At 35.9% G+C, this 27,794-nt stretch overlaps 1 protein-coding gene across 3 annotated transcripts in view; it reads right to left on the bottom strand.

Annotated features, from left to right (window-relative positions):
- Positions 1-23,510, bottom strand: part of LOC150086176 (uncharacterized) — a 103,867-nt gene extending 80,357 nt beyond the window's left edge. For all 3 annotated transcript variants that reach the window (XM_090374436.1, XM_090374437.1, XM_090374438.1), the window contains exon 1: positions 23,169-23,510. In XM_090374436.1, the coding sequence (XP_090230562.1) occupies positions 23,169-23,388 (220 nt within the window). In that variant the 5' untranslated portion in view covers positions 23,389-23,510. The remainder of the gene's footprint in view (positions 1-23,168) is intronic.
- Between the last annotated feature and the right edge of the window lie 4,284 nt (positions 23,511-27,794).

Below are 27,794 nucleotides of genomic sequence, written 5' to 3'. Positions count from 1 at the left end.
GGGTTACAGATTTATCAACTATATTTCATATTTTTAGGCATGCACAGCGTTACACACAAGGAGTATCTACCCAGCATGAATGACAACTAATCAAACATATCTCACTACATGTAAAAAAAAAAAAAAAGTCAAAATTTCATACAATAATAACAGGGTATTTTTAACTTTATTTTACAAAGTGCCAATATAGCCTTTTAAATAAATGATAATGTATCATTTATTTAAAGGCAACATTTACAAAACAAATATTCATTATACCACTCAACACACCTACTCATATTATTAATTTCCATGTACAAATAACTTTTGTAACATTAATTTTTTTTTTTTTTTCAAACCCAAGATATATTTTTGTGTTTAAACATTATTCTTCTACCTCTGATAAAAATTATACATACAGCAATAATTTTCTCCTTTGACGAAACAAAATTTACTAATATTAAAACTTTTTTAAAAATAATTTTACTTTTACACTAAGCAGTTTTTACCATTCTCCCTCCCAAAAACATAACCAGTCATTACTGAATCATGTAGGTCAGGTCACAGCCTGTACTTGCCTGCATCTTGTTTAGTGAAACCAGTTCAAGCCACACCTATAAAATGTTTACTGCAGAAAGAGCAAAACTTTTACTTCATTGAGTTGTGTATAAGTTCAATACTTAACAGAGTATTAGTATTTATTTTTATTGTCAGTAAAGTATTTTCTATTTTTCCTAAATATTTGTTATAAAACAAATTAGAAAATGAAATGCTTACTGCATACTATGAACTGCAAATTAAATAATGCTCAATTAAAAACATTGGGATAGATTTGCCAGAACATTCGGTATGAATGTTCAATTAGTATAAACTGAGCTCTAAAATACTGCACCTTAACACTCATAACTGAACCAAGTCTTACTATATGGACATCAATATTTGAAACTAAATTGGCAGCCCTTCCAAGATCAAACTCTTTTAGCCATCTGGACCCTCAATTAAAGAGGTGTGGCTAAAGAGATTACATCTCTGAAGACCTACAGAGCACACCAGTAGCTACTGCTTTGGTTGATGTCTGGTGTTTATGAAAAACTGTATAAGCTAATAAGAAAAATGCTACCACTAAAAGCAGGCCTCCAAGCAAAGAATTCCTTGCTACTTTGCTTTCTTAGCAAAGGACTTCTCATAATCTGCCTTAGCATGCCTATCCTACTGAATACTTCTATTGCAGACTAATTTTTCTACAGAATTCAGAGTCCTCTGATAATTTATAATCACCCCATGCATCTTTCTTCTCTGCCACTAACACAAACTCTTTTGACATCTATTTTGGTCTATACTTTAAACAATACCCTTTTATTGGTATAAAAAGCTTAGTTTTCAGAATAACTTCTTTGAACATTTTTCATTATGTCAATAATAACGTAATCTCCATTGTGAATATTTCTCCTTTCCTTTGATAGTAATTATTTCTTTAGATGATCCACCATAATCACTGCTTGCTACTGTTTTCCTTATTTGAATATTCTTAATATCTGATAAATTCTTACTGAAAACAAAACGAGAATATTTTATTCCTTTTCCGTGTGGCATTACTCTCCAGTATGAGCTTTAATATCCTGAAAATGAGTCATACACAGTAGAAGAGGATAAATTAGTACAAACCAAGCAAAGGATTGGCAAGAGGTTGCATTGATATTTGCCATTCAAGAGCTATACTCATATCCAGATTAATCTGGGATCTGTGACTTTGGTAATAGTGTAAACTCCGAGACTCTTGTTTGGCTTTCCTAGTAACTCATCAGGCTTCAGCGTTCACTCCCTTGGAACTGATTAGGTTAACTGTAGCAGAACATTTATGGAACTGATTTCATGATCTTCCTTGGTTTGGCAAGGGAGATCATGAAATACTTTATCTTGATTGGCCATCATAATAATTCATGATGGACAATCAGATCTCCAAGATGGAAAATGAAGGTCTAAGTTGAGCTACTAAACAATCAAGGTCAAAACATTAAACATGAAAAATTTGGTGGAATGTATATAGAGGCCAGGTTAAAATGATTCTTATAACAATGCACCAAAATAACCAGAATAGCAACTCCTCTGAACAGAAACTGTACTTCTGTCACATTTGAGAATGGTATAGTTCTGAAACTTGAGAAATACCTGAGGGTTTAGGTAGTTTCTTGTAATCATACCTCTACACAGTCAAACTTGGTATATACATACATAAAAAAGATTAGGAAAAAAATAAATAAATAAATAAATAAAGCCAAAAAGCAGACCTATAATTCTACAATGGTATGGAAAATTCATAAAGGATGCCTGTTTGCCAAACTCTGGAAGAGGGTGGTTCCTGAACAGAAGTCAATAAAGGTGCAATGCAGCTGCTTCAACTATGTTTTACACAAAGCCCAGGGAGGAGAAACTGCTCAAGTTAAACATAAGGAAGGCACCTGGGATCTATCCTTATATTAAAGGAGGCAGCAAAGGAAGTAAGCAGGCCCTTAGCCATGATTATGAGGGCATCAATGGACTCGGGGGGTCCCCCCATGGACTGGAGAAGTGCAAATATATCCCAATTCACAAATGGGGATCGAAAGATGACAAGAGTAATTACAGACCTGTTAGTTTAACTTCTGTTCCAGGGAAAATAATGGAGTCACTGGTTAAAGAAGCACTGCAGGATCATCTAGACAAGACGTCAATTATAGTTCAGACACAGCATGGATCTGTTAAGGGGAAGTCTTGTCTGACCAATTTGATTGGATACTATTATGTGGTCACAAAGGAACTGGATGCAAAAAATAATTTTGACATCATATACAATACTTGGATTTTAGGAAAGCTTCTGATACTGTTGCACACGAAGACTAATGTACAAGTTGGAGCAGTATGGCATTAAGGGCAAGTTGCTACAATGGATAAAAGAATGGTTGTCGGAGAAGACATAGTGGTAATCAATGGACACTGCTCTTCATGGACTAATGTTCATGGACTATTAGTGGAGTTCCCCAGGGTTCAGTGTAGGCCCATTATTGTCAATATATTTATCAATGATATATTGATGAAGGTATATCAGGCTTAAGGTCCAAGTTTGCATATGATACGAAGGTTGTAAGGTTGGTAATGACAGTAAGAACGATACACTACTGCAACAGGATATAGAAAAGTAGGGCAGATGGGCTAAGAAGTGGTTTTAACATTGACAAATGCAAAGTACTGCAAGAGCAGCTCGTGGGATCTTGTCAATGATATATAGGAATTTTGCTAGCAGGGATAAAGAGGTGATTATCCTCTTGTATAAGGCAATAGTCAGGCCACACCTTGAGTACTGCATACAGGTCTGGAAGCTTCATTTTAGAAAATGATGTGTGGCATCACTTAAATGGCTTTAAGTGATGCCACAAGTAATTATGATTTTTAAATTTTTTTTCTCATAAGAATTTTTAAGGAATTATATTTTTTAATACACCAATGTATAAAAAATAAGTATTAATAAATATAATTCCTTAAAAATTCTTATGGGAAAAAAAATTTAAATATCATAATTACTTGTGGCATCACTTAAAGCAATATACTAGTTCCTTTCGATACTTGGGTAAATTGCAACATCTGAAGATGAGGCACCTGTGAGGTGTGCAAGGCCTTGAATGGTTTCAGCAAGATCAATTCCACACCTGAGAGGGCATAAATTAAAATTGAGGAATGACAGTTGTAGAATAGTGTGCGGAAATTTACCCTTAGCCAGTGGGTGGTTGATTTCTGAACAAGCTTCCATCTGTCGTTGTGGAAGTTAACAGCTTAAATTCAAGGCTGAACTAGACAAACTTCTGGAGTGAAGAATGGATGGGTGAAATGGAAAGGGCTCCCCCTTTTTTGACTGATGCTATATAAGCTGGCTTTCTTGCATCATATGCCTCTACTAATGCTAAATTACAAAACCCAAGGAAATCCATACAACTTGACATCTGAGGATAAAACCATACAAGTTACAGCTCATACAGAAGCCACAGATTGACAACAAAACAAGAGGGTGGAAATTTACTCATAAATTTCTCTATGATTAGTTTTATAATTATAAATAGATGCTGCAATAGATGGCAGCACCTATTGCAGCATACATATTTTCTGATTGGTGAATAAAAACTTGAAGAAATCCTCTATCAGCTGTAAGTGGTTTCAGATTTATATCATGTATCCTATTCACAAAATAACTTTTGTTTAGTAAAGGAGGTTTTTGGACACCTTATACAATCAATATACCTCTATATTCGATAAAAATGCAATGTGATGCTTGACATTATATAACTAATTCAGAAACAGTGATAGCCAGCTTAATGACTGAAGGACAATGATAATTTTTCCAAGCCATCACTTGTCATTTTCACTCGGCAGTGAGAAATGTTGGTTGTTTAACATGTGAAATTTGTTCATATATGCACAAATTAAAAAAAGGGAAGAGTTCTGACTCTTACAGGGAGGGGTATATTCCCCACTAAAAAATTCTGAGAGCAAAAAGAACAAATTGGACTAAAACTAGATAGTAATCTTAATTATCTATATAATATTCATTTTTACTAAAATTTGTTATTTATTAAAAATTAATAGAAACATATATACAAAAATGTGAGTAAAGAAAGCATTGAGTCAAGTCATTTTCATTTATCTGAATTACTGAATCTGGCTACATATACCTCTGCAAAGAATCTCTCTATAGTGGACACTCTTCTGACTAATGATGTCCACTTTAGAGGTCTCAATGTATATAGTGAATTTAAAAAAAAAAAAAAAAAGCTTAAGGAATCATTGTGCACCATGCTTTTTGAATTAAACACAGTTACTGCACTATGAAGGCTTTTCATAATGTCTACAACTTTACAAAAGATTTCTTTTCTATACATTAAAATAATTTTCCTCCTAATTCTCCCATTCAGCCAATGGGAGAAAAGAGATGTGGGTTACATGGTAATATGTAACAAATACAAAAATACGTAACAGAAGCTTGTGTTCCTGTGATAAAACAAACTTCTATTAAAACATGGTCACGGCACTATGTTTATCTAACATGACCATGTGGTACCATTCCTGATTTCCATATGTAATGTATTTATTTAATATAAACTAAATGCAACAAGGCATATTATTTTAAGAGTTTAAGATTCTATATCTATATAATATTGGTGTAGATACCATAGACAACTCTTAAAGAAAAACTACAATCGTAGTGTGAAAGGCACCCACCAATGAAAAGCCAACTAGCTTTGAAACAGTGCCATCTGGGTGGTGGCGCCTACTGAGAATAAGTGACAGTGCCTTCTCTATTAGTGAAGCATTACTTATTCAAGGTAGTGCAATACATGGTAACTAGTTGTGAAGGATGAGCACAATATGAGATACAGATGAAATGATGTTTTTCACACTACGATCATAGTTTTTCTTTTGTAGCACTTTTGTAGCACAAAAGTCTATCCAGCAAGAAAAAAAAACAATAAAATTGATAAAAACATTTGACAAAGGATTGTTAGCGACAGAAAGCACCTTTGTTTTGGGTGCAATGCCTGACTGTATATTCAGTGGTTTTCAACCGGGGGTCCGCAACAACATTCCAGGGGTGCCACGTAATTTGGGTTTAAGTTACTTAAACATTATTTTTTTTAAAATTTATATGTTTATTTCATTATAAAAAGGTTTACAGGTATCCATTGTGCAGTATCTTTTTAACTTTGTGATGATCTATAATTGATGTTTATTTAGTACCTCTATATAAAGAATATAAAGTCTATATAAAGTTTATACAGAGAGATCTAAGAGGCAGAAAATTGAGTAGGAGTGCCACAAAATAAAATACATTACTTAAGGATGCCCACTGGCATAACTCATCATTACAGTTATTTCCCCCAAGTCTATTTTTAAGTTTTATGGCCTCAAGTAAAGGATGGTAACCATCCATTGACTTAATATTTAAAGCCACAATTACATGTGAGAGCTACTACTGTAATAATATAATTATTACCATAAAAATTTGTTTACTACAGACACATTACACATATTACAGCTCCCTGTAATACACATTCTCTATTTACCTTCAAGTTTAAATTCATTACAGCATTTACATCCAAAGAGAAAGTTGTGTTAAATCTGGAGACAAAAGCAAATGATTGCAGTTAAGAGATGGTCAAACAAATTGTGAAAAATTTTCATAAGTGGCTTAATGGTAGTGGATCAATGTAAAGAAAATTATGGAAGACCAGAAACAAAGACAAATGAGCTTACAGAAATGGTTTGAGTGCACTGGATTAGTCTATTTCTGACACAAGTGTGCAACATATGCTAAACAAGCAGCTGAAAAATTAGGAGGAAAAAATTACCTTTCATTGAATGTCTGGCAAGTTTTAAGGAGAAACAATATTGTTTTCAAACAAATTTATAAAGAAATATAGCAGAATGGACAAATAAACTGTCCTTGTTCAAGCAAAGATACAAACCAAGGAGCAGTGTAAATGGTGATGATACAGAGTGGTCATCACCATTTATATTGTGGTACTGTCTAGCAAAGCATTATGTTTAAAGGGCAAACAGTATACTGGTGATACACATTCAGGGGTGTCTTAGTGTTTCTCTGAAGTTTCATGCCTGGAGAAATGGATGATCCTTTAGTTATAGGAAAAGCTGCTAAAATATGATTTGCTGATATCAACCTAAATGAGCTTCCTCTTGTATAGAAAGCAAACAAAATGGCAAAAGATGGTTCAAATACACTATCCCAAACTTGTCATGTACCGTATTTCCCCATGTATAAGACACACCTTAATTTTGGGTCCCGAAATTTGAAAAAAAAATGTATTACATAAAGTGATTGAACTCAAGTTTTATTCATCATAAAATTCATACAACTCATCACTGTCAAAACTCCCATCCATTAGCTTGTCCTCATCTGTGTCTGATGACGAATCACTGTCTTCATATATTGCCTCATCCTCAGTTCCATCTATGGCATTTGAAATGCCACACTTCTTAAATGACTTGACAACGATCTCAATCTTGATATTATCCCAGGATCTTTTCACCCAGGTACAAACTTCTCCTATAGTTGGTTTCTTCACTCTTCCTGCTGGTGTCAAATTGTCCCAGAAGACTTCATCCATTGGTTCCATTCGTCTCTCATGGCAGCTTTGAAAGGTTTGTTAATACTGACATCAAGTGGTTAGAGCTGGGATGTCAAGCCTCCAGGTATGACGGCAAGTTTTGTTTTTTGCTCTGCAGCAATCTTCTTTGCATTTTTTGTTATGTGTGCCCTGAACTGATCAAGCACCAATAGGGCAGGTTTGCGTAAGAGCCCACCTGGTCTCCTGCTCCAAACTTTCTCAAACCAGATCTTCATCCCATCCTGATCCATCCAACCCTTGTCATGAACGTGGACAATCATTCCTCGAGGAATGTCTTCTTTTGGCATTGTTTTGCGTTTGAAAATCAGCATAGGAGGCAGCTTGGTTCCGTCGGCACAACAAGCTAGAACAACTGTATAATGGCTCTTTTCATGTCCACTTGTCTTCACAGTTACGGTTTTCACCCCCTTCTTATCAACAGTTCTGTTACTTGGGACATCAAATTGAAGGGGGACTTCGTCCATATTTGCAATTTGTCCCAACTCAAACTGACGTGTCTTCCGACATTGAATGACAAAACGATGAAATTCAAGGACCTTCTGCTCACAGCTTTCAGGCATCTTTTTTTTTTTTTGGCAAGTCTGGTGTGTGTACGTATGCTTAGTCCATCCCATTTAATGAACCTGAAGCAGCAATTGTGTCCTCCTTTGAAATCAGTAACTTCTTTTTCATCAGCAATTCTTCTTGCCTCATGCTGAACCATCTTTGTGGACACAGGAATTCCAATTGCCCTTTGCTCCTCAATCCATATCTTCAATTCCCTCTCTAAATCAGGCCATTTTGCTGACTTGCCTCTAATGGCCTTCTTCTGCCGTGGCGTTTTCAGTAGGGTTTCTTCTTCCTGTAGCGTCTTGGATTGTTTTCTCAGTTGGAGGAGGACCAAACATACGTTCAGCAGCACGATTTCCATTCACTTTTGCAAACTGGATCACTTTTAACTTGAATTCAGCACTGTACAAAAATCTTTTCTGAGCCATTTCTGGGCAGAATGTGGCAAAACGTAACCTAATATACCGGTAACAAGTGCGAAATAATGAGCGCAAAGACAACAAGCGCGAAAAATGCAAATAAAATAAAATCTACAACCACTGTATAAGACGCACCCAGTTTTTAAACCCCAAATTTTTCGAAAAAAGGTGCGTCTTATACATGGGGAAATATGGTAATCACTGATATCAAATATGGAACCCTAATCCTCTGCAAACTATTTTTGTGCTTAATACAATTGTACAGATCACTGAAGTAACACTCAAACCAGAAATGAATCAACTGCAATTCCAAAAAAGCTTTTATTTGTGGCATCAAACAACGAGATGCAAATGATATCCTCAATCACAATCTACAAAAAGTAATGAATAATAGGAGATTACATTAATATAAATGCCAGATGACTCACTGGCAAGAAAAAAGCAAATTCACTGAGCAATATCAATTATGCCTTAATGAAGATAAGGTGGGCAAAGGCTTTCTTTCAAGAGCCACGTGAAAACAAATAGAGAGGCTCAAAGAAACAGATCTTGTAATCTAGGAATGATTTCAAGTTATTTGAATAATATGCAGAAGATAAATTTGACCAAAAACTAGCAAGTCAGTAAAATACATGCAGAGTATATTAGATGTAAATTATTATAAATAATTCACTGCCAGAATGCAAGCTGTATCAAAATGAACTGCAATTTTTGAGCCTCAACACAAATACGCATCCAGTGAATTGCAGTCAGTGAGTGCTATAAAAGGAAAAGTGCACAAAATGAACTGAGGAATATCGGCACACTGAACCATGGACTATTGCATTATGGCTGGGATTTTGCTTAGTGTCAATCACACTGTCTAGAGTGGTTTCCAAAGTGGGGTGCATGCACCCCTAGGGGTCCGCGAAATAATTCTTAATAAAATCGTGACGGCTGCTTTCCACACTGATATATAATCTAGATATAATGCATACCATGTAAATTATTATAAATATTAATAAATAAATTTATAAATAAAATTAGATAAAATAAAATAGAATAGAATAAAATAAAATTATAAAATCTATTTATAAATAAAACAAATAGTATTGCATTACATTCACTACACTTGTTACATTAATGATTTCTTATAATTTTGTACTTGAACTTCAATTTAATTTTGTTTTGTATTTTTTTTTATTTGTAATCTTTTAAAATTATATGTGATTTTAGATATAATGCCTTTCATGTAAATGATTTATAAATAAAAAAAAATATTAAACATATATTTAATTTTTTTTTTCCAGGGTGCACACTAGTACTTTTAAGTAAAATGAGGTAAAATTCTCTAGACCAGTGCTCTCCAAAAATGTTTGGAGAGCACTGGTCTAGAGAATGCCATAAAAGCTGTATACTTGGTTCACAGTATCATATGTTCTTTGCTTATGTTCAAGTTATTTTATCCAGTTTATCATTTTTTAATTTGCTTATGTTGAAGTTACTTTATCTAGTTTAAACTAGATAAAGTGGCAAATACTAAATAGTATTTTCCACAAGTAGAAAAGGTAATATTTTTTAAAGATTATGCTTGTTGAATTTTTATTCTTTAGTTTGTGAAAAACAAAACATCATCCTTAGTGTGTGTCTACTGACAATTGTGCAAAACAAGTGTTTCCTTAAAAAATTTACCCTAAAGGGTTGTTATAATGGATCCCAGCCTGGAACAGGAATGGATAGTATGGTGAGGTTGATGAGAGTGAATTAACTCTTTATAATAATATGTCATCTGATACTGAAATAGAATTCAAGCCATGCAGATTTTCTATCTTGTTCAAATGCATCTGTTGATGTTAGAATGCTACAAATAGATGGCAGCATTGCTTAGAGCAGCATTTCCCAAACTTTTTTAGTCGTGGAACACTTTTCACCTCAATATATTTGCAGAACACTTACGGAACACAAGTTTAGCGGGAGCCAAACAACTGTTTGATATTTTATTACATACAACGCACTGTGAATCAAGAGCATCTTTATTTCCAACACGTGTAAAGCTGAAATTCAAATAACTATCATCATACTTTCGTTTTGGCCTTTTATTAGTTGGTTCCTGTTTTTTCATTTCAGATTTTTGGGGAACAAAAGGCTGCGACTGGTCTTCCTCACTTTGAAGTGTGACAATATTATGCTTGTTTTCATCGACCACAGTTGCAATACTAGAAGTACTTGTTTCTCGGTCATTTATCCATGGTCATTTATTTTAATAACATTTCGAAATACTGATAATTATTTTTTTAAAAAATAATAATAATTATACAAGAAAGTGAGTTTTGTTATGATATTGGTTCGCTTCCTCTCTCCTTCAACCCATGTACTCCAGGCTAAATCGCATATGAATGGTATATTAGATCACTATATTGCTACTTTTTCGTAGATGTCATCACCTCTATGCAAAAGCCCTCCAAAATAAAGTGCTCTGTGGTCTATTTGATTATTAGTCTATGCCAGTATATTAATAACTGAAAAAAAAAGTTAAAATTTATAATGGTACAAAAGTGGTGTACACTACAAATATGCAAAATTTATTTATTTATTTTTTTAATTATTAATTACGATTTTTCACGGAACACTTGTTCACATCTCACAGAACACTAGTGTTCCGCTGAACACGTTTTGAGAAATGGCTACAAAAAAAATTTTGTATTCTTAAACATATCATGCCTCGGAGAGATTTCACTGTACTACTGTTCCTATGGTCACATAATTAAAGACTATAGAGCTCCAAAATGGGATTCTGTTATTAAGTAAATTGAAACAAGACAAGGAAAAAAAAAACCATTACAAATTATGAACAATGCATGCAAAAACACTTAAAAGCATAAAGTTGCATTCCAAACCTTTCGAATAAAAAATTTATGAAATAATTTTAAAATTATTTTAAGGTTATGCACAAGTATATGTGCTTTAAAAAAAAAAAACTTGAATGCCAAATTAATAAGATGAAATAAACTTCTAATATGACAACTGATAAATATGAAACATAGGCTATAACAATTTATGGAAAAACACTGCTCAGCATGCAATCATTAAAAATAAACTTTCAAGAACTACTGTTCCTGGAAATACTGATATACTGGTATTTAAATTTGCACTTACCAAAAAACACAAAGTGTAATTGCTTCCATTATACATGTAGTGTGATAATGCAACCTCGTGTTATTAAATTTTTTCCATGCATAATTCAAAATCTATATCTTTTACTTCTTGTTTTAGAAATTACTTTTATACAGAATTCAAAAGTAGGTTTAGAACAGTGTAAAACAATACAGGGTGATTAAAAATTCACGAAACAAAAAATGAAAATTAATTTCTTCCATTTTTGGCAATCATACACAATTCTTATGAAACCACACTGATGATAACACTTGCACAACTTATCCATACGGGCTTGTTTGAGGCAAAATGATCATGACATATGTAGTCATGATCATTCAAATGGGAACATATGCTCATATGTTTCCATTTGAACATGTTTACAGACAACAAGACCTTTGTTCAAAATCATGTGAACATTCAAAGTTGATATTATGAGAAAAATATCAACTGACCAATACCATAGAAAATACCAATAACAAAACCAGTTTCATGAAACAAGTAGCATTTCTGAATGAAAAAAGAAAAAAGAAAAAAAAAAAAAAATTGTGAATCACCTAGTAATTTAGTGAACTTATGTTTTAGATACAAGGTCTCTCATTATCAAAGGATCAATAAACTAATTGTTTACTAAACGCGAAGTGTTATTTAATTTGATTTTAATTAAATTTTATAGCTTTCTTTTATGCTGTATTATTTTAAATATTAATAAATTCTAATATAATTTATTTTAAATTTGTATTCTCCTACAATAATTATTAAATTTATGAAAATGATGGTAATGTTCTGAAAGAGTGATACTTTTAAGGTAAGTTAATAAGTTTCTTCATATTAATTTGGGGGCAGGGTATACACACTTATAGTTTAGTGGCTCCTGCAATGAACTGATTCCTGCATACCACTTCAACTGAAAGAAGACTGGAAAGCAAAGTGCAAGGAATTACCCAGCTAGCTGGATGTCCTCATGGAACATGCAAACATATGGGCTGTGCTTTGGTTACTAAGAGCAAAAATAGGTGCACACACTTGCTTGTGTACTTAGACTAGTAAATAAATTTCATCTTTATCTAGTTTAAATTAGATAAAGTGGAAAATACTAAATAGTATTTTTTTCCACAAGTAGAAAAGGTAATATTTTTTGAAGATTGTGCATTATAGAAGTATCAGAAACACGGTACTACATAGACATAGGGGATATGGAATTTGAATATTGGGAATACAAAGTGTACAGAAAGGGCAGTAAGTGGGGAGTTATGCTCTCGGCTACAAGCGCACAAAATCTAAGGCACTGCACCCAGCTGATGTGGGTGGCCAATGTATTGCTGAGTCAATATTGTAATATAAGCACCGAAAACACAAAAATGAGAGTAGAGGTATGTGTAGACTAAATGACTGTGATGAGTATAATGAACAACTACATAGACAGACAGACAGTGTGCCAATAAATCGGAAATGTCTCATAACAGAAATTCTTGTAGGCTGATCACTCACACAGAAACAGCCTTGCAAGATTTATTTCGATGATTGCTTACTATGACAGCATATTAAGAGAAGCAACAAAAGCAAACAATACTCAGCCTGATTATCAGCAATTATACTTCATCAGATAAAGGAACCACTATGCAGCAGAAATCAATGTACTGACGTGGAACTTACTGAAAGATATAACTATGGTCAAAGGTAGAGGATTTTGCTTTTATAAAGATAACTACAATAGGCCGAAGCTGTTTTTAAATTCCTTTCAGTGGGTCAAACTGATGATTTTAATAACTACATATGGGAAGTGTTCAGGGAAATAACTAAAGTTACTAAGCTTATACCAACTAAGAGATAATGTTCAAGGTTTAGACTTAAATGAACATCAGATGAACTGAGGAGACTAGTGGCAGAGAAGAAAAATGAATCACACAAATAACATGAGACACAGCAACCTACAATAAGTACAAGCCAGACTGCAATCAAGTCATTGAAGAGGGTTAGACAAGATAAGCAGATGAGAAGTCTCTGACTAAACATTTGAAGAACTGTAGCAAAGAATTTGTTTATATTAACACTAAAAGGGAAAAAATTAACCACATTTGTCTCCTAGATGTGAATGGCATAACCATTTATGATCCTGTTTGCAGACAAACTGAATAAATATTTTGTATCTACATCCATGAATAAAAGCATTTTAAGATATGGGAATACCAAAAGCATATCAAATTCTAACTGGGAGCTAAATTGCACTTTGGCATGAAGTTTTATGAGTAGTGCAGACAGGCAGCTAAACCAGCTCATGGTGTTGTCAATGATATAGAGAAATTCTGGCAGCAGAGATGAGATTATCCCATTGTATAAAGCAATGGTTAAGCCACATCTTGAGTACTGCATACAGATCTGGAAGCATCATTTTAAAAAGGACTTCTGGCTCTCAAAACAGGTGTAGAAAAGAGCACCTAGTTTTGTCAAGAACACAAGAATACTCTTACCACAAAAGACTTCAGTTCTATAAATTGAAGTGCCTGGAAATTAGCACCTGTGAGGAAACTTGATTTAAATGTTCAAGGCTTTAAAAAGATTAATAAACAATACTGGTAGCATCCTTACTCCTTACAACAAACATAAGAGGACAAGTCGAAAAAGGATGGCTTCAGGTTCAATGTGTGAAAATTTCTTTCCAGGCAGAGAATAATTGATTGCTGAACAAACTACCATTTGTTGTTGTGAAAGTGGGAAATTTAACAATTATTACAAAGAATGGACTGATGTGGATTTTTTTTTTTTTTTTTTTTTTGGCTGATGTATAAGCTCACTTCCTTGCATCATTTGCCACTACTAATACTAAATAATTTTGCAATAATTGTGAAGAAAGTGGAAGAGAAGCTGCTGAAGCTAAAGCAAATGACGTTAATGGAATCTATCCAACTATATTAAAAGCAGCAGCAAAGGAGGTAGTAGTAGTAGTAGTAGCATGTGATGCAAGAAAGCAAATGTATGAGCTTATGCAGCATCAGCCAAAAAAAAAAAAAAAAAACACACCATTCCCTCCAAATGCCTGTCCAGTTCCTCCTTAAGTTTATTCAACCTATCAACTTCCACAACAACAGATGGAAGTTTGTTCCAGCAATTAACCACCCGCTGGCTAAAGGCAAATTTCCGCACATCTATTCTACATCTGTCCTTTCTTAATTTGAACTTATGCCCCCTTAGGTTCGTAACCTGAACAAGTGGAAGGATCCCATCAGAATTCAGCGTGCTCAACCCATTCAAGGCCTTATACACCTCAATCAGATCACCGCACAGGTGCCTAGTCTCCAGCCACTGCTATTTGCATAACTTAAGCCTCTCTTGGTAAGAGGATCCCTCCATTCCCCTCACCAATCTTGTTGCCCTTCTCTGTACACGCTCCAGTAAATCTACATCCTTCCTAAAATGAGGCCTCCAGACCTGTACGCAGTATTCAAGGCGTGGCCTGACCATTGCCTTATACAGAGGGACAATCACATCCTTCTCCCTGCTAGCAAAATTCCTATATATCATTGACAAAACCCCATGACCTGCCCTGGCAGCCTGTCTGCATTGCTCAGAAAACTTCATATCTGACTGCACAATTACTCCCAGGTCTTTTTCATTTTCTACCGCCTTAAGTGTAGTACCACACAATTGGTACGTTTCTCTGGGGTTACTTCTACCCATATGCAGTACTTTGCATTTGTCAAGGTTAAACTTCAGTTGCCACTTCTTAGCCCATCTGCCCAAATTATCTAGATCCTGTTGCAGTAGCACACTGCCATTACTGTCATTAACAACCCTGCCAACCTTTGTATCATCTGCAAACTTCGACATTAAGCCTGATATACCTTCATCAATATCATTGATAAATATACAAAACAACAGTGGACCCAACACCGAACCCTGTGGGACTCCACTAATAACATTAGTACACGAAGAGCAGCACCCATTGATTACCACCCTCTGTCTTCTTCCACTTAACCATCCTTTTATCCATTGTAGCAACTTACCCTTAATACCATTCTGCTCCAATTTGTACAATAGTCTTCCATACACAACAGTGTCAAAAGCTTTCCTGAAATCCAAATATATGATATCAAAGCAAACAGGTAAGCAAACAGTTAGCTACATATATGAGAAGAATGATTAAGAGACGACACTACAGATTTGAATACAAATGTCTCACTCACTCACAAAGGGGGATCAAAGGTAAATGGGAGTAATTACAGGCCTAAACTGAACTTCTATTCGACAGAAAATAATGGAGCCAGTGGAAAAAGAACTAATGCAGGACCACCTTGACAGGAATGTAGTTAAATGTCAATTGCAGCATGAATTTGCTCAAGGGGAGCTGCTATGTGCAACAACAAAGGAACTGGGTGCAAATTTTTTTTTTTATCCTATATAGTGCAATCTCAATATAATGCAGGTATCAGGCGACAACTTTAACACGTGCATTGTAAGTGAAGTACTTATATAATATAGTATACAATACACAGTATTATATAAAATACACAGTATATAATTCTTAATAGTCATCAAACACAATAAATGAAGATATTACTCTTATGCTTGAACCATGCCATCCCCTCATTAATGTTTTCAAGCACTCTGTGAAGCTTTTTTTTCCTTACACAAGTCATCCACATTATCTTGAGTCACTCCCTATGTCACTAGCCTTCTGTTTGTCTTCTCACTGTTCAGAAAGGCTATGATTTCCTCCTTGCTCAGGTAATGCACATCTGGAGCTTCAGCATCCACCTCAATTCAAGCACCCAGGTAATTTTCTCAAAGACTGCCACCAAGTACATTACAAAAGGCCTTTGCTTCGTGTTCTGAAAATGCTGCTAATTCAAGGTTATTATCAGTGATCTTGTCTTTTCTAATACATTTTTTCCAGCAGTTTTTCAAATGCTTTTGAGCTTACTTTCTCCCACGCTATACTGTATGCAATGTCTTTCAGTGTTGTCTTCAGATACTCTACAACTTGAATTTCTGAGTTTACAACACTAGAAAGTAGCTCACCGTGACAGTAGGCTTTGAAGGCTCAAATAATGTCCTGATCCATGGGCTGAATTTGTGCAGTTGTGTTTCTTGCCAGAAACGAGACTCTGATCTTGCCATTTTTCAATTTCAGGACATCAGCTGAATGATGATCTGGGCAATGATCAAACAGTAACAGAGCACATCAAATTTTTTTGGAAAGAAAGTGACATCACACCGATGATACAAACTCACTTTCAAACTATGAAGAAAAAATATCCCTCGTTATGCAAGCGTTGAAGTTATTTTTATAAATCACAAGGGGAAATTTCATGTTGACATGTTTAGAAAACTCCATGGACTTCAACTATTGATGCACAATGACTTTAACTTGTGATTTCCAGCCTTGTTTATGCATAATAACACAGTAAATCTCTCTTTGTTAGTTTCATGCCCACTTTATAGGATGCCTTTTTAATATCCTGACCTATCAGGGAGAAGTTTACAGTACAATGCTGTTTTGTCAGTTGTTCAACTGTTGTGTAACTTCACCATCTTGGATCACATTACACAGAAATTCAGGAAACGCTTCTGCCGCTGTAATGTTACCAAATGCAGATTCACCTACAATACTAACCTGGGATATCCCATGATGAGCCTTTCATCTCCAAAACTACCCTTCAGAAGCTTTAAATGTGTCATTATCTCCACCAAGCAGCTTATGAAATTTAAGTGCCTGTGCTTTCAAAATGACCGAATTTATCAGTATTCTTCACTATACTTCTGTAGAAACCACTTGTATAAGCATTGATCTATATTGTTTTCACAAAGTCTAGTTTTCTTTCTTTGGTGGCCTACTTCATTTTCAAATGAGTGCAATTTTTCTTCCTCTTTTAACTCTTTCAATAACCTTTAACATTATACAGTTAAAGAAAATGAACTATATAATTTTTTTCTTTTGATGGCCATTATTTCAGTTCTACTGATTTACTAATTTTGGCATGTATTTATTTCTGATGCCCTATAATTTACTGTGTTTTGAGAAAACTAAATCAAAACAAACTGTCCAGCCTATTTCTCCATAAGTCACTTGTCAGTTCATGTATATTTTTTTTTTAGTTTAGCCCTCAGCAGGTTTTGCAATCCTAAGTGTAACTGCTAGTCAAAGAAAGGATGCCATGTGCTGTTGCTTACAAAAATTTACTTTGTAACTAACCCTAAGCAAACTAATGCAATGCACTTGACGAATGGCAGCTGTTTGCAATTGGCCTCCCACTGATAATCTTTAGTTTGTTTGTTATCTGGTTTTTAGGAGCATTAGCAACTAAGGCCATATTGCTCTGGGGATATGCAGTGGTCATTCTCTGACCTTTCCGCATCCTCGTATTTGGTGGGCACGGGCTCGAACCCCAGTATAATCAAGAAGCGTGTGCTACGCACTGCTGCTCCTGCCCACCTGGCAACAGAGGATATAATCTTTTATTGAGTCTCTAGCTGAGGAAAGAAAGTGGATGTCTACAGTAATTAGTCTCTGACGAGCCGTACTGTTTACAAAAATTACTCTGCGACTGAATACATTGAAGAGAATATACAGCCAATTTTTAATACCAGTTCCCCCTCTTGGAAACACGGTAGTACGGTGCACAGTAGATAAGAGTATATACAGTATTCACTTTTTCCAGTTTCCAATATCAAATTGCTAGTTCTCTGAACACACTACTTTTTTTCATAATTCATTTTGGAGGACATGATCATATACTGCAGTATATCTGAAACCGCAGTATGAAGAGGTGCATTATATGTTAGTTAAGAAACACAAAATCTAAGAAAGTGCATCGAACTGATGTTGGTGGACAATGCAGTGTTGAGTCTGGTGTGAAATAAGCACTAGGAAAGTGAAAACGAGAGTAGATGTGTGTTATAGGCCTAATGAATCTGATGAGCAATTGTGCAGAGAAATAGTGGGTCAGTAAATCAGAATGTCTTATAATGGGGTATGTTAACTTTCCAGATATTGACTGGAACTTCTTGGTTGGTCACTCGCACACTAGCAAGACTTTTGTGGATTTATTGGATGCTGTTTTCTACAGCAACATGTTCGAGAGGTGACCAGAGGGAGTAATACTCTTGATTTGATTATCAGCAGTGACTATTCATGCATTAAGAATTTGCAATTAAAGGAACCACTGGGTGACAGCGATCACAATATACTGATGAGGGAATTACTTAAAGATGTAACTACCATCAAGGCTAAAAGGAAGGGCTTTTGCTTACATAAGGTGACTACAGAGGTCTCAGACAGTTTTTAAATTCTGTACAGTGGGATCAACTGATGATGTTACCAACGTTGAATTCTAAATGGGAAGTCTTCCGGGACTTAATTTTGGAGGCTACTAGGCTTTTCATTCAAACTAAGAAATACTGTTCAAGGTTTAAGCCTAAATGGATGTCAGATGAATTAATGAGGCTCGTGGCAGAGAAGAAAAATATATGGGATGCATAAAAAGTATCAGGTGACACAGACGCCTACAGATATAAACTAGTCTGTAATCAAGTCACAAAAGAGGTTAGGCAGGTGAAGGCAGATTATGAGAAACCTTTGGCAAAGGATGCAAAGAAAAACAGCAAAGAGTTCTTTACTTATGTAAACTCTAGAAGGAAAGAGATGAATCAGATTGGACCACTTAAAACATAGATGGGTTGACTATTGATGATCATGCCCAGGTAGGTGATAAACTGAATGAGTATTTTGCATCTACATTCACACATGAGGAGTTATTCAATAAGGGGAGTGCTAGAAGTTTATCAAACACTAACAGGGAACTAAGTGATTTGTAATAACTGAGAACAAAGTGGAGGAAGAATTGTTGAAGTTAAACATAAGGCGTGGACAGGATCTATCCAGTTATATTAAAGGAGGCAGCAAATTCTTAGCTATAATTATGAGAGCTTCCTTGGACTCAGGGGAGATCCCCATGGACTGGAGGTGTGCAAAGGTATCACCAATTCACAAAGGGGGTTCAAAAGGTGACACAAGTAACTATAGACCTGTAAGTTTAACTTGTGTTCCGGGGAAAATATGGAATCTGGTTAAAGAAGCATTGCAGGATCGTCTAGACAAGACTGCAGTAATAGTTAAGACACAGCATGGGTTTGTTAAAGGGAGGTCTTGTCTGACAAATTTAATTGGATACTATGATGTGGTTACAAAGGAACTGAATGCCAAAAATAATTTTGATATCACATACTTGGATTTCAGGAAAGCTTTTGATACTGTTGCACATGGAATACTGCTGTACAAAGTGGAGAGGTATGGCATTAAGGGTAAGTTGCTACAATGGATAAAGGGATGGTTGAGTGGGAGACGACAGAGAGTGATAATCATGGACACTGCTCTTCGTGGACAAATGTTATTAGGAGTTCCCCAGGTTTCGATATTGGGCCCATTGTTGTTTTGTATATTTATCAATGATATTGATGAAGGTATATCAGGTTTAATGTCCAAGTTTGCAGATGATACAAAGATTGGCAGGGTTGTTAATGACAGTAAAGACAGTATGCTACTCCAACTGGAAGTTAGGCAAATGGGCTGAGAAGTAGCAACTGAAGTTTAACATTGACAAATGCAAAGTACTGCATATGGGTAGCAATAACCGAAGAGAAACCTACCAACTATGTGGTACTACACTCGGGGAAGTGGAAAGTGAAAAAGATCTGGGGGTAATTGTGCAGTCAAATATGAAGTTCGCTGAGCAGTGCAGATGGGCTGGCAGGGCGGGTCATGGAGTCTTGTTAATGATATATAGGAATTTTGCTAGCAGGGACAGGGATGTGATTATCCCGTTATACAAAGCAATGGTCAGGCCACACCTAGAGTACTGTATAGAGGTCTGGAGGCCTCATTTTAGGAAGGATGTAGAGTTGCTAGAACGAGTACAAAGAAGGGCAACAAGATTGGTGAGGGGAACAAAAGGGTGCTCTTACAAAGAAAGGCTTAAGTTCTGCAAATTGCAGTGCCTGGAGAGTGAGTTTGTTATATGGTTTTTAGGAGCATTAGCAACTAAGGCCATATTGCTCCGGGGATATGCGGTGGTCATTCCCTGACCTTTCCGCATCCTCCGTATTTGGTGGTCATGGGCTAAAACCCCTGTCTAATCAAGAAGCGTGTGCTACGCACTGCTGCTCCTGTCCACCTGGCTACAAAGGCACCTGTGAGGTGATCTGATTGAGGTGTATAAGGCCTTCAACGGGTTGAGCAAGCTGAATGCGGATGGGATTCTTCCTCTTGCTCAAACTAAGAACCTGAGGGGGCACAATTTCAAATTGAGGAAAGATATTTGTAGAATAAATGTGCAGAAATTTGCCTTTAGCCAGCGGGTAGTTGATTGTTGGAACAGGCTTCCATCTTTTGTTGTAGAAGCTAATAGTCTAAATAAATTTAAAGCTGAGCTGGACAGGCATTTGAAACAAATGGACGGGTGAAATGGAAGAGGGTTTTTTTTTTTTTTTTTTCTTTTTGGCTGATGCTGCACAAGCTTGCTTTCTTGCGTCATATGCCTCTACTAATGGCCAATACTAATACCAAGATTGCACTGTATTACATGAAAGACTGCTGTACAATTTGGAAAAGTGTAGCATTAAGGACAAGTTACTGCTCTGGATAAAGGGATGGTTCAATACAATAGCAGGAGACAGAGGTTATTAATGGCCACTAATCTTCACCGACTAATGTTATTAGTGGAGTCCCTCACAGTCCAGTACTGAACACCTTACTGTTTTCAATATTCATTAATAATATTCATTTCAATATTCATATCAAAGTTTAATGTCTAAGTCTGCTGAGGATACAAAGGTTGAATGGGGGGTTAATGATAGGAATCAAGGCATGCTACTATACTAAGACCTAGGAACACTGACCAAAAAAGTGGCAAATGAGGTGTTTAACATTGATAAATGGAAAGCACTGCATATGGCTCACTGCAATCCCGGAATAGCATACTAACTGGTGGTACCACTAAGTACAGGGCTTTTTCTTGGGGTCCTCAATAACACCTACTGATACACAGCTAAGACCACTACCATTATACAGCTTAGAAGTTAAAAACATTGAACTGAAGGAATACTACAGCAAATTAGCAAACACTCTGCACATCACATACTTGTCCAGTATTGAATGGTTTATCACAAATATAGTATAAATATTTATTTATCATTAAGTTTTAGCAAGAGCTTATGCTTTTATCAGTGATATTTATTTATCCTACCAATGTAGTATAATTATTTATTTATACTGTATTAAAATCTGTTGTGGATGCCAATATGGATCCATCTCAATTAGATCAGATTACATATAAATAAAAATTGCCAATTACCAATAAAAGTAGCCTAAGACACTTAATATGTAGAAAACAAAACAGAAAAATTTGCTGTAAGCCTGTGCACCACTGTAGATTTGCTGCACTCCCCATGAGAGTTTGACTACAAGCATAGTGAATAGGCCAAAAGGCATGGAGACTATGTACAGATGTTAAAATACATTATTATAGACTGATTTTATGTTCAATGCCAAGGAATCTAATGCCATGATGGTTCATTATATTGCATCAAAAGTATGCATGTTTTAGGCAATGAAAAGCCTGATAAGCAACTTTGTAACTCTTGCTCAAAACTGACCGACTAAGCCATAATATGAAAAAAGCCCCTAAAAATTCCATTTAGACTGGCTCAAACCCAGACCCTTTTTCCTATGGTGTGGAATGGCAGTGGCTGCAACACTGTGCAAGCCACAAGGTAGAACAGTGTAAAATGACATTACAGAGTGTATATTTCAATTTGCATTATACCCGATTGGATTTCATGTTCAAGGGGGATTGGTGAGTAAAATTTTAACTTGGTTTTCTTGTGTGTCTCTTCAATTCACTCTTCCCAAACAAGATCAAGTGGGTTGAGTCAAGCCTACACCTCCTCCAGGGTTCATGAAATATCCAACTGTCATGTTAGCTTCAATGTTCATTATTTTCTTTCATTTCAAATTAAGGGGGTTTTTTTTATTGTGTTTTGTTTCTGTGTTATTTTGTATATTTCAAGCATATCAAACCAGTACACCATTTTTTTGTGCATTATTAAACAGTAATGAGCACAAAGATTAAAGAAAGAACAAGCAGTTTTATTTCCTATTCCCATTTTTCACGGGGGGGGGGGGCTCTTTACATTTATTTTGGTATTCCTATTATCAAATGGAAATATTGTAATTATCCCATAATGACAAGACTATTGGTGCAACGTATACTATCAACGGGTGAAATTAAGATTTCAACTTATTGTGGGCAACAAAAATTAGTTATTGAAAAGTTATCAAACTCCAATGAAAAATTATTTCATTCAGGGCGGGGAAATGGATACATTTATAAAGGACAAAGAAGACTGATAATAATATATACGAGTTATTTTTACGGTTTGTCTCTAAAACTAAATTCTTTTTTCCTATCAATATAATACTCATTCCTTGTTTATTTCGAATAACATATAAACAACCAAAAGGGAACTACCAACTAAAAAGATTCACATGAAAACAGATTACGCGAGGGGCACCATATGGGGCTTATCAGCATGGTGGCCTATAACGCACTCTACCTAATTTAGCCTCCCGTTGTTTGGAAGCAGCCATGTTTAACCCACGTGCCATAAAAGGTAAACGAATATCACTTCGTTTTAACTTGTATACATGATTGCTAACAAATATGAGCTTTTATAAGTTTTGTAAGTAGTTAACATAGCCAAAAGATATTCGAAAATATAATACTCTTTACTACTAAGAACAGCAAGCCAACTTTGCCCAAGGCACAAGACACATGCTCGCTAGAAAAAACAAACTAGTTCCGATATTACTTTCATGTTAAAATACTTCGTGCAAACACAGCAAGAATTACTTTTACGTTACCTCCAGTCTCCGAAGCTCTTGGAGTAGTTTCTTTGATATTCTTTTGAGGAAGTTGCTTCGGCGTTCTTGCCGAAGTCTTTGATTTATCTTTCGTCAGTTTTTCCGTCTTCTTCTTCTCCTGTTCTTGTTCATGCTGCCTTAAAATTTCGAAGGGATCATCCTCTTCATTATAAAAGAGTTCATATCTGTTTTTCACACCTACTCCGTAAGCGTTCTCCATTATTAAATATCCTTTCCCAGCAGAAGATGGGAAGAGATTGGAAAATATCGATACACACTTTTACCTCATCGACAATAAAGCTATTCACGATTAATAACGCGCAAAGGCGAATGGGTATCAAAACAACTTCCTTTATCTCAGAGAACATAGCCAGGAAATTTTTACAAAATCGCCCAAAGTAGCAGACAGAAAAACTTAAGAAGTATTAAAAAAAACTCTAATAAATATTACGCTGTTAAAATATAATACAGATTTGTTTCCATAAAAAAGGAAAGAGGATAATTAAACAGTAGTTCAAATTTTTAAAATTTATTTTTTTAATCGTATAGCGTTTCTAGAAAATTTGTTTATAAATTACGCGTAATCTTGAATATCACTTTGGTCATCGCATTCTAGGATCAAGAAATCTTTTAATAGGTGAAAAGTCTGGATTTTCGTAGCACACACTGAAAGAGGTGTTGTAAGTGTGCCACAGAGATGCTGTTTTCAAAGCTGCTTCCTACAATTGCCAGCAATTGGATGGTTTCTTATAAAAACTGTTTATTGTACACTGGGATAGATTAGACAGTATTGTTTTAAAAACCCATACGGCTAGGTGCTATCTCTATTCTGTAGAACTAGTCACAACATCCAACATGAACACAATTCGATTGAGATCAGTGAGCGAGGAAACCACCACATTATGCTTCAGTTTCTTGGAACCAATTCGGTACAATACAGGCCTTGTGAAAACCACATTCGTAGATGAATGCACTGCAGCAGTAAACGGATGTACCTAGTCTGAAACAATTTCCAGATGCTGCCACCACTAGCCTGCATTGTTAGTACTTGAACGGAAAGGCCAATGGACTCATGCCATATTCTGATTTTTCCAGCAGAGTGAAACAATAGAAATGGAGTTTCAGCTGACACAACATATTTTCAAAACCCCAAAGTCCAATGCTGGTATTGCTGAGCCCACTGTAACTTTATCTTCTTGTTTTTCGCTGACAGAAGTGGAACCATGCTTCGTTGTCCGCTGTGATACCCCATCCATGAGAAGGTATGACAAGCTGGGAGGTCTGAAAGGCTTGTGCTTATCAATATTGTATTGGATTGTTGTACGACTGACTGCAGCCTTTCTGTCATTCTGCATAATTATTTTTGGTTTCCACAGCGTTTCGAATCAACAAGCTGTTTTTGACCATAGGATCGCCATTTGTTGAATATTGTTCGATTATTGTACCTATCTTTAACAGCCATACAAAACCTGCCTTCGGAACCTTCTAAATTTCGGGAGAACGGCCCTGTCCAATGACAGATATAGAAGAACGTTACTCATCGCCACTGCGAAGTTAACATACCTACAAAACGTAAAAAAATGTCTGTTAACCAATTCTTAATCTTATTTCGAAACAACAATATACACGTGCATGCCGTCCTAACAGCCATCAGCATTAGAACAGCAGTTATAATCACCTTCCTTAGGCGTTCCAACAGGGGAGAAACGACTTGAGTTTCAACCACGTCAATCAATGAAAAGGGACATTTTTATAGTCATTTCTTCAAAATGAGGCTCAGTTAATTGGTCCCAGACCAATATTGCATAGTTCTCCTAGAAACGCGGGTTTTAAGTCCTGCTAACCGATTGAAGAATATACCTGGTTGGAAAAATATACTTTAACTGCCCTCGTGGATATTAACCTTAGCATTGGCAAATGTTGCAAGACAGCAAGCTTATATAGCATCAGCCAAAAAAAAAAAAAAAACACCTTCCATTTCATTAGCGAAGATGGGGGAAACCCCTGGTGCCGTTTCACCCCTAACACACACTTTACAATTAAATTATTCATTCCGTCAAAATAGTTTCTCTAGTTTCTCCTTTAATTTATTTAAACCATCAACTTCCGCAACAACGAATGGAAATTAGTTCCAACAATCATAAAATCTTTGGCTAAAGGCAAATTACCGCACATCTATTCTACCACTTTCCTTTCTGAAGTGTGTAGTCTGAGCAAGAGCAAGAATCCCATCAGCACTGAGCTTGCTCAATCAAATCAAAGCGTTAAACACCTCAATCAGATCACCTCGCAGGTGCCTAGTTTCCAGACGCTGCAACAGCAGAACTGAACCTTTTCTTAATGAAAGTACCCTTTTGTTCCATTCACTAATCGAGATGTCCTTCTCTGTACTCGTTCCAGCAGCTCCACATCCTTCTTGAAATAAGGCCTCAAGACCTGTATGCAATACTTAAGATGTGGCCTGTACATTGCCTTATACAATTCCATAATCACCTCCCTATCCCTGCTGGCAAAAATCCTGCTTATCATTGATAAAATCCCATGAACTGTCTTGGCAGTCAGACTGCATTGTTCAGAGAACTTGATATCTGACCTCACAATTAACCCAAGTCCTTATTATTTCCAGCTACCCAGAGTATAGTACCCCACAGTTGGTATATTACTCTGGGGTTACTGTTAGCCATGTGCAGCACTTTGCATTTATCACTAGTATTATATAATTTCTACCTGATTAGGGGTTCCACCTCATGGCGGGTGTTGCTACCAAGTACACAGGGTGGTTGTTGTTATGTCTGGTGTTACTATTGGTAGAGGAACTCTCTGACTGTCCTACAGGTGTTCAGGATTGCGACTTTCTGGAGTTCCTTGTAGGGGTTCGCTGGGAGACCTATTGCTGGTAGGCTGTTATGTAGGGTCTTTGGCACCATACCTGTGGTTGACATGATGATCGGGATGGTCGTAACTTGTTCCATACGCCACGTCTCTTTGATCTTAGGTTCGTGTACTTTCTAATTTTTCCCCATGGGTTTTTTGAAGGTTGTTAGTGTTGAGTACCGCTATGTCAATAAGATTGGTAATCTTTTCCTTCTTGTCCACAAGGGTTATGTCTGGTCTGTTGTGCGCGACTGTCTTATCCGTTATTATGGCGTGGACACAGTATAGCTTATGGGTTGAGGTCTCTAGTACTGCCTGGGGTTCGTACTTGTAGTACGATATACTTTCTTCGATCAACTGGTATTTCCTTGCTTGCTTCAGATGTATTATCCTGGCTACCTGGTCGTATCTATGAGTGTGCTTAGTCTGGGTAATCAACTTGCATCCCGCAGTGATGTATTGGATCGTTTCTGGGGCCATGTGGCATCGTCGGCATGTGCCATCAGACACTCCTGGCTCCTTGGCGATGTATTTTCTATAGTTTCTGGTGTTGATTACCTGGTTTTGGATGGCGTGCATGAATCCTTCAGTCTCGGGGAAAAGCCTCCTGCTCGTGAGCCATGCATTGGAAGCAATTTTATCTATGTGATCTTGATGGAGATCATTATAGTGTCTCCCATAGAGTGTCATCTTTGCCCATATTTCTAGCTTCGTTTGTGCCTCCTGGTTGGGAGGTGACTCCTCGCTTACGTTGGGTGGGGTGTATCGCTTGTCTATTTTCCTTATGGACTGGTGGAGGAGTACGTCTGGAAGTAAGTTATTATATTATTATTATTATTTTAATATTAAGAAGTTATTATTATATTTTTATTCAGAAGTAATTTTTATTATTATTATATTAGGGTCACCCGTAATTCATTACATAAACCCGTATTTGTCCTGAAAAAGGCCTCTGAGGTTGGGAAAATTCATATTTTAGCATTAAATCAGCTCACACACCAACCATAAGAATAAGTATTTACTGTAACTAAAATATTTACATATTAAAATAAAATAAATATTTACAAAAACTGCTATTATATTAAATTAAATTATATACATGTAAAAAACATTAAAACTGTGATAAAATAAATATTAAAATAATTTATTTTATTTTAATATGTAAATATTTTAGTTACAGTAAATACTTATTCTTATGGTTGGTGTGTGAGCTGATTTAATGCTAAAAAACCCGTTTTTGTATTTGTGCCTGTAAATTGTGTGTTCTCTCGTCGATTTCCCTGTTTTACTGAAGAAAAAAATCCCAGTTTCTGGAGGAAAAAACCTAGCTAATCTACGCCTGAGACAGACTAACTCAGTCACGGAGTGAAACAAGCCCACTAAAGTTTCTCATGTCATCGATGGAATTCGAACCCGGGCCTTTTCCACCCGGTGTGGGGAGGACGGTGATGATACCACTCTGCTACACTCACAGATCTTGCATCTATGAATTCATTTCATTTATTCATTTGGTGATTGGCGGACCCCAGGGTTTCCCACAGGTTAGCAGCTGTTTAACATGATGTGGAGAAAGTAGAGTAACTATGTAACGATACAAAATTATCTACAGAACACTCAACATTATTTGTAGTTCTATATACCATTTCTAACAGGGTAACACTCATAAAATAAAAGAAAGATCATCTTAAGCAAATTACTTAATTAGCCAAATGGCCAGTAGAACGGCTAAAATATATTTAAATACATCTTCAG

Source organism: Mastigoproctus giganteus, chromosome 5 (assembly GCF_048544385.1).
Source record: "Mastigoproctus giganteus isolate SK-2022 chromosome 5, ASM4854438v1, whole genome shotgun sequence".
Taxonomy (NCBI): domain Eukaryota; kingdom Metazoa; phylum Arthropoda; class Arachnida; order Uropygi; family Thelyphonidae; genus Mastigoproctus; species Mastigoproctus giganteus.
This window is presented reverse-complemented; position numbering and strand designations above follow the sequence as displayed.